General features: G+C 48.6%; 1 protein-coding gene across 1 annotated transcript in view; it reads right to left on the reverse strand.

The window, feature by feature from the left end:
• The window catches only part of MYO5B (myosin VB), a gene marked incomplete at its 5' end in the record, with an annotated part of 222,481 nt that overhangs the window by 69,240 nt on the left and 137,834 nt on the right, over nucleotides 1-15,407 (reverse strand). Inside the window, 4 exons of the mRNA XM_019633054.1 lie at nucleotides 3,835-4,074; nucleotides 5,913-6,069; nucleotides 11,693-11,904; nucleotides 14,454-14,565. Of these exons, the coding sequence (XP_019488599.1) occupies nucleotides 3,835-4,074; nucleotides 5,913-6,069; nucleotides 11,693-11,904; nucleotides 14,454-14,565 (721 nt within the window). The remainder of the gene's footprint in view (nucleotides 1-3,834; nucleotides 4,075-5,912; nucleotides 6,070-11,692; nucleotides 11,905-14,453; nucleotides 14,566-15,407) is intronic.

A 15,407-nucleotide genomic window follows, 5' to 3' on the forward strand; every position in this document is an offset into this window, starting at 1 on the left:
TGTTCAATCTTAGTTGCAGGGGGCACAGCCCACCATCTCATGCAGGAGTCGAACTGGCAACCTTGTTAAGAGCACGTGTTCTCACCAGCTGAGCCATCCTGCCACCTGTTGGCCACTCATCGGCAGCTCAGCTCAGGAGCAGCTCACTAGCCCATGAGGAAATCGAACCAGCGACCCTGTTGCTCAAGGCTCGTGCTCTAACCAACTGCGCCACCTGACCAGCCCCCGGACAGGTATCTTACAATTTGGTCGGAGGTGGCAGAACATGCTCTGGAACTGGACTGCTAAATTTTAGTCTCAGTCATGCTACTTACTAGCTGCATGACCTTGGGCAGGCTACTTAACCTCTCTGAGCCCATTTAAAATGAGAATACTACTGTCTCATAGGGCGGTGGTGAGGATTAAATGAGTTACATATGAGAATACTGACAGGAATGTAGTCAGGCAACACAGGGAGGGGTGCGAGAAAGAAAGAGCTAATCCACCCTCGCTGCCCCTCCTGATCACCCTCTGCACACAGGCACCCTGCCCAGGGTAGGTAACACCTGCCACCACTCACAGATGCTTGCCAAGCAGGAAGCTTAAGGCAAAAGGCTCTTTTTAAAAATAGGCCATTTAAATCTGCTTCTCTTTGATGTTCAAGCACATGGGTTGTAAAATACCAGATCTATTTTTAACCTCTCAAGTCAACTTGGGAAATCAGCAAAGCCAATGAAGGGCCCAAGGGCTGGAAACCAAGGGCCGAGGTGGCCGGGGCTCCTGGCAGGGTGCCGTGGTGCCAACAAAGCCTACTTGTTCCTCTGACTGTACTTTTCTCAGAAGGTTAATTGGCAAAATTTGACTACCCAAGTATCTTTTCTGGTCAGACATCAACAGCCACGATAGTAATAATAAACTTGGCCACCACTGTGCTTGCATTTTTCAAATGGCCAGACCTCTTTTCACTCCTGTCCCTCACAGCAGATGTGCCTTCTGCCCTGACCTGGCATGTCACTGCAGGCTGACCAGGGGCAGGAACCGAGGGTCCTCCACCCTGCACTGAGCTGTCTTGCTTCCCCACCAAAAAGCCAAGGCAATCCGCACACCCTGCAGACCTCACACAGAGAACAAAACCATCCAAGGTGACAGTCTCTTTTCAGGAATCCTGGTGCTTTGTAAGAACAGAGAAGCAGGAACATCTTACTGCTATGTCTGCTCTGCTTTTGGGCTCTTGTTCTGGGCAGCTGCCTACAGTATAAAATGGCTCATTGATTTTCTTGCCCTTTTGGGGTGATGAGAAGCCTTAAAAATGCTTAGCATAGAATAGGTGCAATAAAACCAAGTGACCTCCGAAGCAGTGCCTGGAGGCCCAACTCTAATGCTCTTTCTTTCTCCACACCCCCACACCAGGCACACTAGGTTCTCTCCCACCCTCTCCCACTTCTCAGGAGGCACCTGAAACCTTCCGGGCACTGCAGGAGCCTGGTCCTCTGGTCATAATACCCTGCAAGAGCCAAGTAACAGTGGGCCTACTTCCAACTCCCGGAACCCAACTTAGCGACGACACAGGAAAGGTCCGAGACCTTAGTGATGTTTGGGGTGAAGATGCTAGCATCACCCCCATTATGGCTGTGGGATTAGACAGACATCAGGGTTAGAATGATGGTTCCAGAACGTCCTAAGTCTGTGACCTTGGCAAGGTATGTGATGTCCCTGATCCACAGTTTCCTCATCTGTAAAATGACCTCACAAAGTTGTGTGAGGGTCAAATGAGAGGGAACACAGGACACCCACCACAGGTCCTGGCACATGGCAGGTGCCCAGAAATTCATTATGAGAGTGGGTGCTGTGGGCTCCATCGGTGTCAGATTGCTCCCTCGTAAAACACCATCCAATGGGTGTCAAAGTCACCCTCTGTTCACTGAGCCTAACCAAGAACCAGAAGTAGTCAATAGAGTTGTTCTGAAGAGAAGAAGGAAGACTGGCCACTGGGGCCACCACCAAAAAGTGGGTGTATGGCTGTGTGCACGCACACGGCACGCCTCGTCTTTCCAACCTGATGGAGGATGCCAAGTGTCCTGCGCTTGTCTTGGGTCCCTCACGGTACCCTGCACAGTACCCCCCCCTGCAGGGATTTGATCAATGACTTGTCACTTGTGTGATTCACTGACATGGATGAGATGGTGGCCAGGGTAGAAAGACAAAGGAAAAAGCTTAAACATAATATCACTGAACCGTTTCCCAAGTTTCCTGCTGCATACTAGGCCCTTCATACATGGCAGATCACTCTTCTTATAGCCCTATCAGCTCCATTTTATGGACAAGAAAACAGACTCAAATTGGGTAAATCAGTCACTCAATTTTTTTTTTTAAATTGGGGAATTGGGGGGAGGGAAACAGTGTTGGGAAATTGGGGAGAGGGACCAGCCAAGTTGTTCTTCAATCTTTGTTGTGGAGGGCGCCAGTTGCCATCTGGCTGCCCGTCAGCAGCTCGAGGTCTCTAAACTCAAGGTGCTGTGTTACAATCTTAGTTGCAGGTGGGTGTAGCCACCATCCCATGTGGGAGTCTAACCAGCAGACTTGTTGTTAAGAGCGCATGCTCTATCCATTGAGCCATCTGGGCGGCAGCTCAGCTCAAGGTGCAGAGTTCAGTCTTAGTTGCTAGCGGGAGTAGCCCACCATCAAACAGGCAGTCTTGTTGTTAGGAGCACGTGCTCTCACAAGCTGAGCCATCCTGCCACCTGCTGGCAGCTCAGCGGCAGCTCAGCTCGGGCGCAGCGTCACTGGCCCACATAGGAATCAAACCGGCGGCCCTGTTGCTCGGAGCTTGTGCTCTTAAGCTAACTCTTACCCAACTGAGCCACTCGGCTGGCCCCAGTCACTCAATTTTTGAGCAGCGGGGTTGCATTTGAATCGGATTCTTTGTGATTCCAAAGCATATGCTCTTCCCACCACACAAAACAACAGAGAGGCAGACGGGCAAAGTGGTAAGAAACACGAGCTCTGGGGCCAGGCAGCTGGGGTTCAAGTTGTGGCCCAGCCATGGTCACCTGTGTGACTTGAGGAAGTCACTCACCCTCTCAGTTTCCTCACTAGTAAAAAAAAAAGGATGATGCTATTTACCTTACTGTTGTGAGGATTAAAAGAGTTAACACAGGCAAAGCACTAGGACAGCACCTGGTACACAGTGAACCCTCCATAAATGCCAGCTATTGTTATCACACCATGTTTCCTCTATAAGGGCAAGAAAACGTGACTAGGGTCTAATATATTAGCTTTCTCTTTCTGCTGTAACAAATAACCACAAAGTCAGTGGCTTGAAACAATACAAATCTATTATCCTATAGTTCCGGAGGTCAGGTGTCTAAAATGGGTCAGCAGGGCTATGTTCCTCCTACAGGCTCTAAGAGAGAACCCATTTTATGGCCTTTTCCAGTTTCTGGAGGCTGACTGCATTCCTTGCTCATGGCCCCACATCACTCCAACCCGATTCTGTCATCACATCTTCTCCTCTGAATCTGACCTTCTGGCCTCTCTCTTATGAGGACACTTGTGAATACACTGGGCCCACTCAAGTCATCCAGGATAATCTCCCTATCTCCAGGTGAACTTAATCACATATGCCAAGTCCCTTCTGCCAGGTAAGGTAACATAGTCTCAGGCTCTGGGGATTGGGACGTGGACATCTTTGGCGCTGTTATTCTGCCTACCACAGTCAGCAGCCATTCCTGCTGAGTGGGGTGACACCCTGGGGACATGTGCACTCTCTTGGGTGCTGGCACGTGCAGTTCCCGAGGAAGCCTTGGGTCTCTCTCAAACATGCCCTTGGAGCACCCCACAGCTCCTCACACCCACCTGGTCGTCAATCTTCCGCTGCAGCTGCACCACCTTGTTCTCCATGCCCACGTTGAGGCGTTTCAGGTGTTCTGCGGAGCGGGCCTCGATCTTGAGGGCCTTCAGCTCTTGCTTGGCCTTGAGCCTCCGGAAGGCGCACTGGATGACAATGGCTGCGCCCCGTAGCCGCTGGAAGTGCCGGCGTGCCGTCCAGCCCCGCACGTGCTTCTGGATGACGGTGGCCTTGTGCTCCCAGAGGACCTGGCAGGGGACAAACACATACCTGTTGGGTTTGTACTGCAAGCTCAGGCACTGCCTGGGGGAGGTGAGAGACACGGTTAGCCTCAGTTTTAGGAGATACAGCGAGAATATGCCTCCCTAGGACTTAAGGCTTTGCCAGCCAGTTGTTTTATGAACACCTTTTTACCAAGTTCTGCAGCCTGTGTGCCTGTAGGGAATCAGCTGTGAAACCCTTGCTTTTAGTTTTTCATTTGTTTGTTTTATTGGTTAGGAAATGACAGTCTGGAAGCCTCAAAGTTGGAGGGGATTGAGGTTATCCAGCTGATATCTCCCCATTCCACAGATTTGGATCCCCTCCTGGTGACGGGGAGTCAGGGCAATGAAGCGAGACTCTCGAGCGTCCACACTGGGTTAATAATGGCTTACAAGTACAAACTTGGCTTGTAATCCACTGGTTTTCTTTTTTTTCTTTTTTCATGTTACAAACCACTCAGAAAATTAAAGCATCATCAATATTCTCTTCCTAACATCCTACAAAACAAATGTTTGTGGATTAAATGAAGAAATAAGCAATCATCTTGAGAGACTGACATGCCCAGTACCACAACTCTGAGACACAGCTGGTTTGAACCTAGTGCCTCCCGAAGACCACCTGCTCCTTCCATGGTGATGTCAGAGTTGTCACCCATCTCCCAGGAATATTCCCGCTGGTCTGGGTTTCTCCATGTGTTACCTCACGTGCTCCATCCTGGTGCCTGACCACGTTTGCTTTGTCATGGTCGATTTTTTATTATCTAGAAAAATTACACCTTTTCTGATCACAGAAGAGAAATGTTCATTTTAGAAAACCAAAAAAATGACTTTAGACGTTTCCTTCCAATCCGTCTCTCATTTTAGCTTTGAGCTTCAGTTGTGTGGGGTGATTTGGTGGAAGGGAGGTGTCCTGACTTGGGGCTACCTAACCAGGTAGTTCAGCTTCCCTGGATAATGGCCTAGAAGGGAGGAGTCAGAGTCCCTCTCCTGGCCGCACCTTGCTGGGCTTCAGGTTGCTACTCTGTTAAATGAAGGCACTACGCCTGATGATGCCCAATATCACCCCTGGTCTCAAGTGTGAGTCAGCAGGCTCTGCCATGGGCTGACTGAGTGCCCTCAGGGTGATGACTCAGCTTCTCCAAGCATCTCAGCTGTCAAAAGGGGTACAACACTATGCACCCTTCCTACCTGTGATGGTTCATCTTACGTGTGAACTGGCGGCGGGGTGCCTCGGTTAAACACTGTGTCTGGTTGTGTCTGTGAGGGTGTTTCCAGAGAGGTGAGTATTTGAATCAGTGGGCTCAATCAGTCAAGTGGGCGGCCCTCCCCAAGGTGGGTGGGCCTCATCCAATCCATGGAGGGCCTGAATAGAGCAAAAGGTGGAGGAAGGACGGGTCTGCCCCTGTTAACGCTGACTGAGCTGGGACGTCTCATCTTCTCCTGCCCTGAGACGGGGACTCACACCACCGTCTCCCCAGGTCCTCAGGCCTTTAGACTCGGGCTGAATAACACCAGAGGCTTTCCTGGGTGTCCAGCTTGCAGGGGGCAGATCGTGGGGCTCCTCAGCCTCCATAATCACTGAGCCAGTTCCACATAACAAACCTACACACACACACATACACACACACACACACACACACACACACGGTTCTGTTTCTCTCGAGAACCCTGACTAACGCATGGGACACTGGATAGGATTTAGTGAGTGCAGGGTTGTGACATTAGAGAAAATTTAGGAGCGCCCAGCCAATGTTCGTTGGTGACAATCCGCCTGCTGCAGCTTTAGCTGAGTTTGCAGCCTGTGAGTCCCAGGGGCAGCTACACACCTGGCGGTAGCGTCTCCGCACAAACATGCCCCGCGTGAAGGCCTGGATGGTGATGGCAGCCCCGCGGAGCCTCCGGTAGGCCAGGTGGGCCCTCCGCATGCGATACTGCTTCTGGAGCACCACAGCCGCCCGGGTCCTGCGCAGATGCTCGGCCAGCCTGGCAACGGACAGAGTGGTGAGCCATGTGGACAGCGGCCTCTGAACTGGCCAGGAACGAAGCCCCTCCTCCTGGGCCCTGCCTGGACACCCCCAGGCCAAGCCAGCTCTCATCACCCTGACTGGCTGTACCAACGCCCCGGGCACTTGAAGGTCAGGCTCAGGACAGCAGAATTAGCTTCCTCTTGCTGTCCAAAAAGTCTTTCCACAAAATTAAAACACAGTTCAAGTCTGACCAACTCTGTGACCCTCGTCGGCCCACTCCCCCAGCTGCAAGCTCGTCTCTGCAATCTGGGAAGCCCACAAGGATGTCATATATTAACACCTCTGTTTGTCCCTTGGATCTCCTATGCTTGGAGACATCAGGGCCTGTGTCTCAACAATCCTTGTAACCCCTACCTACATCTAGTACAGGGCCTGCCTAGTAGGTGCTTGGGAAATATTTGCGGAACGCATAAAATCTTCGCAGGCCTGCACCGATCTGAGGCCTTTCTGCCTGGGATGCACTGCACGTGGACATCGACTTTTCTTTGTTTTATTGCTGCATTCCCCATCGCACACCACCCAAAGACAGAACATCAATATTACACTTCTTATCTTCCTTAAGGGCTTTGTTTGGTGTCAGACTCATCGCAAGTGCTCAACTGGAGACTCAGAACATTGAAAGCTAGAAAGGACTTAGAAATCATCTAGCACGGCCCCAAAGGAGGGGGTTACCCACCCAGCCCTGTCAGCCCACCAGAATGAGTCTGATTCCCTAGTCCGCTCTCCCTGGGTACTCTCTCCACAGGTATCCACTAGAATTCAAACTCCCCGCAGGGAGAACGCAGGCCAACTCTGTTTCATAGCCTCACCATCCGGGGCCTAAGGCAGAGGGTCGTCAGTGATGACTCAGTGTTGATTCTACTAACAATCCTCTCATTTCTACAGCTGTTGTGCCAGAGATCATCTCTCAACTGTTCAGAGGTAATTAATGGCGCTCACCATCTCTGGTTATGCTTGAACAGACAGCTTACTGCAAGGACACGTGTGTGAGCAGGAGCAATCTTCTAAGTTTACGCCACAAAGGATGCCTCCTCTGGGCTTATAACCCAGGGGGCTCTCTTGTTTTTCAGATTCAAGCAGAGGTGACTGAATTGCATTGGCTTCCAAATGCAAAGATTATTGTCACTTCTCCAAGGAAATCCCTATTTGCAGAGGTCACTGATTTTGAACCAGGGTTCAAAGTCTGATGAGTAGTGTAAAGGCCTGGGATGGGCCTTACAAGGAGGCCGTGTCCTCCACGCCCGTCTCAGTGAAGATGCTCAGTGAAGCACTTTAAGTGCTTCATCAACCCAAGGCATTAGTTAGGAGGGGAACATTTAAAATAAAGTGGTTTCTCCTGCATGGCGTTGGGCTGGGCAGGGAGCCGGAATGGTATAGGGGCTCTGCCCCTAGCTGGCCGCTTGTGGTTAGACGAGTCACATCTTCTCTGTGCTGACTCAGTGCAACAGCTCACAAAAGGGACCTCCCGGGACACTTCCAGCCCTTATTATCAAACTCCCAGGGGATTTTTAAATTGGTGGTTTAAATCGTGAAGCTGAATATTAGTTAACTGTGACAGAAAGGCTGAGCTTACCTCTTTTTCTTTTCTTTTCTTTTTTTTTTTTAAAGATTTTTATTGGGAAATTGGGGGAAAGGGAACAGAGAAGTTGCTATCCTTTTGTTCTTCAGTCTAGTTGTGGAGGACTTTGCGTCACTGGCCCAAGTTGGCACCGTCATTGCACTCTTCCCGGGTGAGGCAGATCAGTCACCGGCTTCTGGACGGCCGCTCACAGCGGCTGCTGGCCACTCACGCTGGCTTCTGGCTACATACAGTAGCCCATGGCAACCCACTGCCATAGGGGCTGCAGCCTATGCCATAGCTGGCGACTCACGGCAGCCCAGTTCCAGGTTGAGCTGTTGTTTAGCATCTTAGCTGTGGAGGGCAGTGTCACTGGCCCTCATATGTGGGATCCGAACTGGGGCCCTCTGGCATCCCTAGCCAGTTCTTAACCATCGCGCCACTTGGCCAACCCCTAACTTTTCTTGAATATCAGGCTCCTTCTGTAACGGGTCATTCCTTTAGGCTTTTTGTAAAGTTTCTGTGAGGTGTTTATTTGTGCCCAACACAAGAGTCCTCAGTAGATGGGACATCCTGCTTCCTGACCTACAGATCCAGAGCAAGGCTGGTTGCCTTTCTCACTGTTGTAGATTTTAAAGTGAGAATCACGGAAGCCCATTTTCGTATGGGTTGGAGGTGGGTGGGTCAGAAAACAAGAAAATAATCATAGTTACTCCATTTTTCTGCTGCATTGATTTGCTTTGACTGGCTTATGGGGTTTGGTTTCTTTTTTACACAGGATTTTTTTTTCTTTTATAAAAGTAAAAGTTTTTTTGCTGTTGATTTGTGAAATAATACAAGAAGTTGCAAAAATAGTACAGTCCCACATATCTTTCACCTTGCTTACCCGAATAGCACCTTACATAACAATAGTATAATATAAAAATCAGGAAATTGACATTGGTACAATACTATTAACCACATGGTTTGGTTTATGTGGCCACTATAACAAATTATCACAAACTTGATGGCTTAAAAAAAATTATTTTCTGGTCTCTGCCTCTCTAGAGCACCTTGGCTAGTCCTGTTCTCTTCCCTATGAATGTATTACTAATAAACCCTGCTTGCGTACTAAAAGAAAATAACAAAAATAAATTATTTTCTCATAGTTATGGGGGCCAGAAATTGAAAACCTTATCCCTGGACTGAAATTAAGGTGTCAGCAGAGCCATGCTCCCTGCAGAGGCTCTATGGGAGAATCCACTCCTTGGCTCTTGAAGCTTATGGTTGCTGCTGGTGCTCCTTGGCTTGTGGCTACATCACTGCAATCTCTGTCTTTTTTCTTTGGTGAAATCTCCCTCTGCCTCTTATAAAGATGCTTGTTACTGCACTGCATTCGCATTCACCCAGACGATCCAATGTAATCTTCCTATTTGAAGACTTTTAACTTAGTCATATTTGCAAAGTTACTTTTGCCATATATAAGGTAAAATGCACAGGTTCCAGCAATTAGGACCTGATATTTTTAGGGTTTATTTAGCCTCATTTATGAGACTACAGGCCTCACTGAAACCACCAGGCATTAGGATGGAGTCATTTATAGGTGTATATGCTCTGCAATTTTACCTTCTGTATAGGTTTATGTAACCACACTCAAGATACAGAACTCATCACCATCAAGGAACTCTCTCATGCCACCCTGACTCCTGGTTGTATCTGGCCCCTAAGCCCTGACAAGCACTAGCTCATTTCTATAATTCTGTCAATTCAAAACTTATATAAATGGAATCAAACAGTATGTAACCTTTTGAGATTGGCTTAAATTCACTATTATGTCTTCGGCATTTAAATTGTTAGAGGTTGCAGAAGCCCTTTCCTGTCTACTCAGTTCCCAGGTAATGAATATATCCCTAGAAGATGTGAGGACCATTTTGGGCTTTCCATGGGTGTCCAATGTTGTGAGAAGGGCGTAGCAAATATCTTTAAGAGCTCAAACTGCTGAGGGCGAAGGGAACCTGAGCTGGCTCACTGGCTGAAGAGGACTACTTACGCACATCTTATCCCACCATGGTGGCGATATTTCTCACAGAAATGATGCAAATGGGGATGCTTTTTTTTTTTTGAGAACCAATTATTTACCTGGAAACCAACAAATTACCATATCTCTAATATTTGGAAGCAAAAAGTCGAGAGGTGCCATGGAGGTTGGTGGCGAAGCAACTTAGCCCCTTGTGTGAGTGGCGGGTAGGGGTTTGGAGTGGAGTGGAAGTATTAGAGACTTAATGCTGTGAGAACTGCTAAATGGAATTGTTTACAAGGACCTTTTCACATTATTAATTAACCCCCATATAGCTGAAGGGAGAATAGATGGTTTTACTGGATTAAATAGTGTCCCCCAAAATTCATGTCCACTTGGAATCTCAATGTGACATTTGGAAATTAGACAAAATAAGATGCGGTCAAAATTGGATTAGGGTGGGCTCTAATCGCATGACTGGTGTCTCTATAAGAAAATGACACACACTGGAGACAAGGTCTTAAGAGCTAAGGTCAGACAAGGCAGAGATTGGAATGCTGCATCTACAAGCCAAGGAAGATCATGTTCAATATTTCTGGCCATCACTGGAAGAGGAGAGACGTGGAAGGGTTCTTCCCTAGGTCTTTTTGAGTAATCATGCTAATAGCTTTTGATTTCAGACTCCTGGCCTCCAGAATTGTGAACAAATACATTTTTTGTTTTAAGCAACCTAGCTTATGGTACTTTGTTAATGAAACAATATAATGGTCCTGAGCCCAATTCAGCTCTGAAGAACTGTCCCCTAGCTTAATCACCTCTTTCTGCAGAGACCCAAGGGTGGAGAGTGAGAGGAGGTCAAGCAACAGGATTCTGCCTACATGTTTATTTACAGTGACAAAACCGAGAAGTCTGCAGGCTGTTGGCTGGATGTATCATAGTTTGTTAATCCATTTCCAAGTTGAAGGAAAGTTTTTGATGATTTATGATTTCAAATGAAGCTGTTACAAACATTTGTGTGTAAGTTTTTATGTAAACATAAGTTTTCACTTCACTTGGGTATATATAATACAGTGGGATTGCTGGGTCATATGATAACTTAATACTAAAGTGTCTTCCAAAGTAGCTGTACCATTTTGATTCCCACCAGCAATGTATGAGGTTTCCAGTTGCTCCATACTGTCATCAGCACTGGCTATGGCTTTACATTTTAGTCTTTCACATTTCATTTTCTAATCCATCCAGAATCCATTTTCGTATATAGTTTAAGGCAGGAATTCCGTTTCATTTATTGCCAACTAGTAAGCCAGTTTTTCTGACTCTTAAAAATCTGTTTCTAAGTTCTCTATTTTGTTCCACTGCTTTCAGGTGTTTTTTTTTTTATTTATAATGTCCACCTTTTTTTTTTTTTTAAGATTTTTATTGGGGAATTGGGGGAANCCGCTCACTGCGGCTGCTGGCCGCTCACGCTGGCTGCTGGCTACACACGGTAGCCCATGGCAACCCACTGCAGCAGGGGCTGCAGCCTCCGCCATTGCCAGTGACTCATGGCAGCCCAGCTCCAGGTCGAGCTGTTTTTCAGCATCTTAGCTGTGGAGGGCAGTGTCACTGGCCCTCATATGTGGGATCTGAACTGGGGTCCTCTGGCATCCCAAGCCAGCTATTAACCAACGCGCCACTTGGCCGGCCTGCTTACCTCTTTTTCTTAAAGATTATTTTACTTTGGAGTTGAAGCGAAAGAAAAATGGTAGTTTTGTGACTAAATCATCCAGTCCCAGGCTAGCACTGATGGGATGGGGATAGACTGGAGGAACCAGGAGACCTGGGAACTAGACCTATACCTTAAGGTGAAAGGGGCATGAGAGAGTTGGGCCCAGCTGCTGGGAGGAGGCCAGGGCACAGACAGGGCCCAATAGGAACCACTCTAATTACAGAAGCTGAGAAAGGCCAACCAACCGAGAAAGCCAGTCCCTGTTCCTTGCTCCACACCCCCAGCTGCTGCCCCAGGCGTGCCCCAGCTTGGCTTACCTGCGGGCCAGGTGTCCTCGGTAGTACCTCTGCAGAGTTAAGGTAGCTCCCTTTTGCCTGCGGTATTTCACCTTCTGCAGCCAGCCCCGGACAGTTTTCTGGATCATGATGGTGGCTGCCCGGAACTTGTCAGCCCGAAGCTTCTCCAGGTAGGCCACCTGGCCTGCCCGGAAGAAGATCTTGGTGCGGCCAAACTGGAACTTGTCAGGGTCCTTCACAAGGCAGGGAAGGGAGCTGGTTTGTCACCAGTGAGCAGTAAGGTAAGATGTCCACCACCCTGGTCCCACCAGTGCAGAATTCCGTTACCAGAGCTCACGTGATACACAATACCTCTGAGCATGTGTTTAACAGTCACTGAGTCTGTCTCTACCTACAGGACAGGCACTGGGTTGGGATACCACAGGACGCAGCACTGAACAAGAAGCCAGCCCTTGAGCAGCTGGCATGGTAAGGGGAGACAGACTAGCAAACAAAGACACAGAATGTTTTCAGGTGAGGGTTAGGGTGGCAATAAAGCTGGGGGCCGGAGGGTGGGATGATGTTAAATAGGATAACCAAGGAAGGCATCTCTACAGAGGTGATATTTGAGCAAAGACCTCAATGAACTGAAGGCGGCAGCCACGAGAAAGTCTGGAGGAGGGGAGTTCAGAAGAAGAGCAGAGCAGATGCAAATGTCCTGTGGTGGCCACAAGCTGTGTATGTTTAAGGAGGAGAGCCATGCTGGCTGAGTGGGGAAGTGAGGCTGGGGGGTGGTGGTGGTGGTGGTGGGGCTAATCACCAAAGGCCACAGAATTGGAGGGGGAGCCACTGGGGTGCTCTGAGCAAGGGAATGACCTGAACTGGTTGACATTTTAAAAAGATTATCCTCAAATGGCCACATAGTTGATGGCATAATTTTAGATTGCAACTAACTCCCCAAATTTTATTTAGTTTCAAGCTGTGTTATGAGATTTTTTGGGGACATATAACTACTATCTTAATTACATCTATTTACGTTAAAATAAGCTGTCCTTGCCTGCACTTAGCTGACCCCAGTGAATAAGGAGAGACTGACCCAGCAGGGGGCTTGTGGACAAGCCTGGGTAGAACACTTGATAGTTAACCCATGATAACTGCGTGCTCCCTGTAAACAAACTTCCATTTGGTTTTGCGCAAAGGCATGATCACCATAAGAAGGAAGGAATGGGCCAAAGTCTAAGGAAAATACATACACACAGGGATATGTGTCAGGTTGACACATGGCTGTGAAATACTGCCGAATCACCGCTCTTCCTGGCTTAAGCCCTCTACGGCTAAGAGGAACCTGGCTCCACACACACAGACGGTGCTGCCTGAGCTGTGCTGAGCTGGGACACGGCATCCAGCTAGGCTGTCACTGACTGTCTCCTCCAAGGCCAGGCTGCCGGGAGGAGCAGGGTACGGGCTCTCCCCCTGCGTCTGCTCTTCACTGCCTTGCTGGGGGAAGCTGCATCTCAGGGAGGAAGGGGTCAGGAAGCAAAGGTGGGGGGCTCCGCCCTCAGTCGAGGGAACCTGGCTGCTAGGGCTTCAGCAGAGCCAGGGTCTGGGGGTGCCTGCTGCATCCCAGGAACCATGGTACTCATGCTCCATTTCTAGTCTGGAGAAAGCCACCAGGAAGGTGGCGATCTTGACCACACCCTAAGAGGCCAGCTCCTGGTACCAACAGGAGAAGGACTCCGGAGGCTCCATGTTGACCAGGAGCAGTTGATCTTGAACAGATTTTTCTCATCCGTGAAAAATGAGCTGTTGAAATGTAGAAACTGACAGAAGCACCACAGAAAAAAACCTCAATTAACCAGAGTTCAACTAACCAATTTCAACTCTCAGTTAACGAGATTATCACCCTCTTAGTCTGTACTGAATACTTAGCACAATATTCTGCGCTGTCGACAGCTACAGAATTGGCAATGCTCAGAGGGTGACTGTCACTTTTACAAAAGAACGCCTGAGCTTAGGTCCTGATCTGGCAATGAGCCACTCCAGACAAATAGATTTTCCTGGCAAAATAATGTTTGAAAACTAATTTTTTTGATGTAATTCTTTCTACTATCTTCTTAAAGGGAAGACTGTTGATATAATTTAACCCTTTATTGAGACCACTAAGGAGCACACTCTGCTGGAATCTCTGAATATTCCGGAACTAATGAAATGTTTATCACAGAAAGCCCCCAATAGCTCTGCTCTTCTAGTTCTCCTGTCTCAAGTGTTAGGTATGGGTTCAGGTTGTTTCCATTAAAATGAAATCCGCTGCCTTATTTAAAACAGCATCTGGCGCTGGGCCTGAGGCGGCTACGCGATGAGGAAGGTAACAAGCACAGCGGATTTTCCCTCCGCTGGCATCCCGGCTGTGCCGGGCTCCAGGACGGAGCCCCCTGGGCTGTGCATCAGAGCTGGCAGGTGGGCTGAGCCATGGAGCCCGGGATTCAGAGAAGCCAGAGAGCCCAGGCCAACAGCTTGTAGCCAGGAGTGGCTTCATCAGGGCCCCAGCGGACTGTACAGATAATTTCACTTTCTCTGCGTGCTGAGGTGTGAGAAAGGCTAGCACGTACTCTAGGCAGGCGAAGGGGCGTTTCCTTTACAATCACAGATACAGGAAAATGGATTAACACCTAAGAAAGACTTGCAATAAGAAGGATGAAGACCAAAAAAGGCAGTTACCACCTCCCCCACCCCCACCCCGGCAATTCTCCGGCACCCCGTTAAACCTTTCACAGCCGGGTGGCCCAGCGGGTGCCCAGCTCACCTTGATGAGGTTCTCCAGGACAGACTTGCAGATGGCCTTCTTGTCTGCGTTGGCAAGCTCTCTCTTCTTGACCAGGACCCGGTACCGGTTGAAGAAATCGTGGTAGGTCCACCTGGAGGGAACACAGGTGCATCAGGGGGCATGTCTTGCCTCTGGCCACCTGAGAGCCATGGGTGGTCTCAGACAGAGCCCCATGGGGTCAATTATTTCTAGCATAAAGCCCTTATCAGAGCAGCAAAATCATTCTTCTTCCCACAGAGCCTCCCCTCCCCCCAAGAATTTCAGTGTGTAGGTGAATTGTAGAATCGCAGCTGGAAAACTGGGGGTGGAGGGGGTGAAAGGAGGGTTTGGAAGCCGCTCTGGGAGGACTGACCAGAGGCAGAACCGTTCACAGGGGTTTCTACCCGAGTGCGTGGAGCTCCACGTCGCTGCTACTAAAGTGGGAGCCTTACCTGGAATGCAGCCTGGTGTGTAAATGATGGTTTTCTTCTTATGAAAAGAAAACTAACACAACTAATTGAAAACCATTTTTTAATGCATAAAAGTGCACATTAGCAAATAAAAAGAGGCTGTATCCTAACCCCTAGAGATAACACTGTTTACACATTTTGGTATAGTTTGGAAGGAATTATTTTTCTCCCCAAAGTAGATTTTGCTTTTGATTCCCACCCTCCGCCTACCCTTTCATCAGAGTAGTGCAGATCCACTGTAAAGAAAATGTCCAGCAATGCCCATAAAACAAAGAACATTTATAATCTCACTCTTTTTGAGTAAGTGCTGTTTTGGTATGTTCTGGAAGGAAGTCTTTAAGAGGGCTTTCTGTATCCCTTGGCCTCTGAGGAGATCTCTGTTTAAACAAATGCAATCTTTTCACTGAGCAAGTTGCCATTTTCTAGGCGGGGTCTGTCCCTTTCTCTGGAAAGCTACCTCACGTCACACAGATGCTCACCCTGA

Source organism: Hipposideros armiger, unplaced genomic scaffold, assembly GCF_001890085.2.
Source record: "Hipposideros armiger isolate ML-2016 unplaced genomic scaffold, ASM189008v1 scaffold_1234, whole genome shotgun sequence".
In the NCBI taxonomy this organism is placed as follows: Eukaryota; Metazoa; Chordata; class Mammalia; order Chiroptera; family Hipposideridae; genus Hipposideros; species Hipposideros armiger.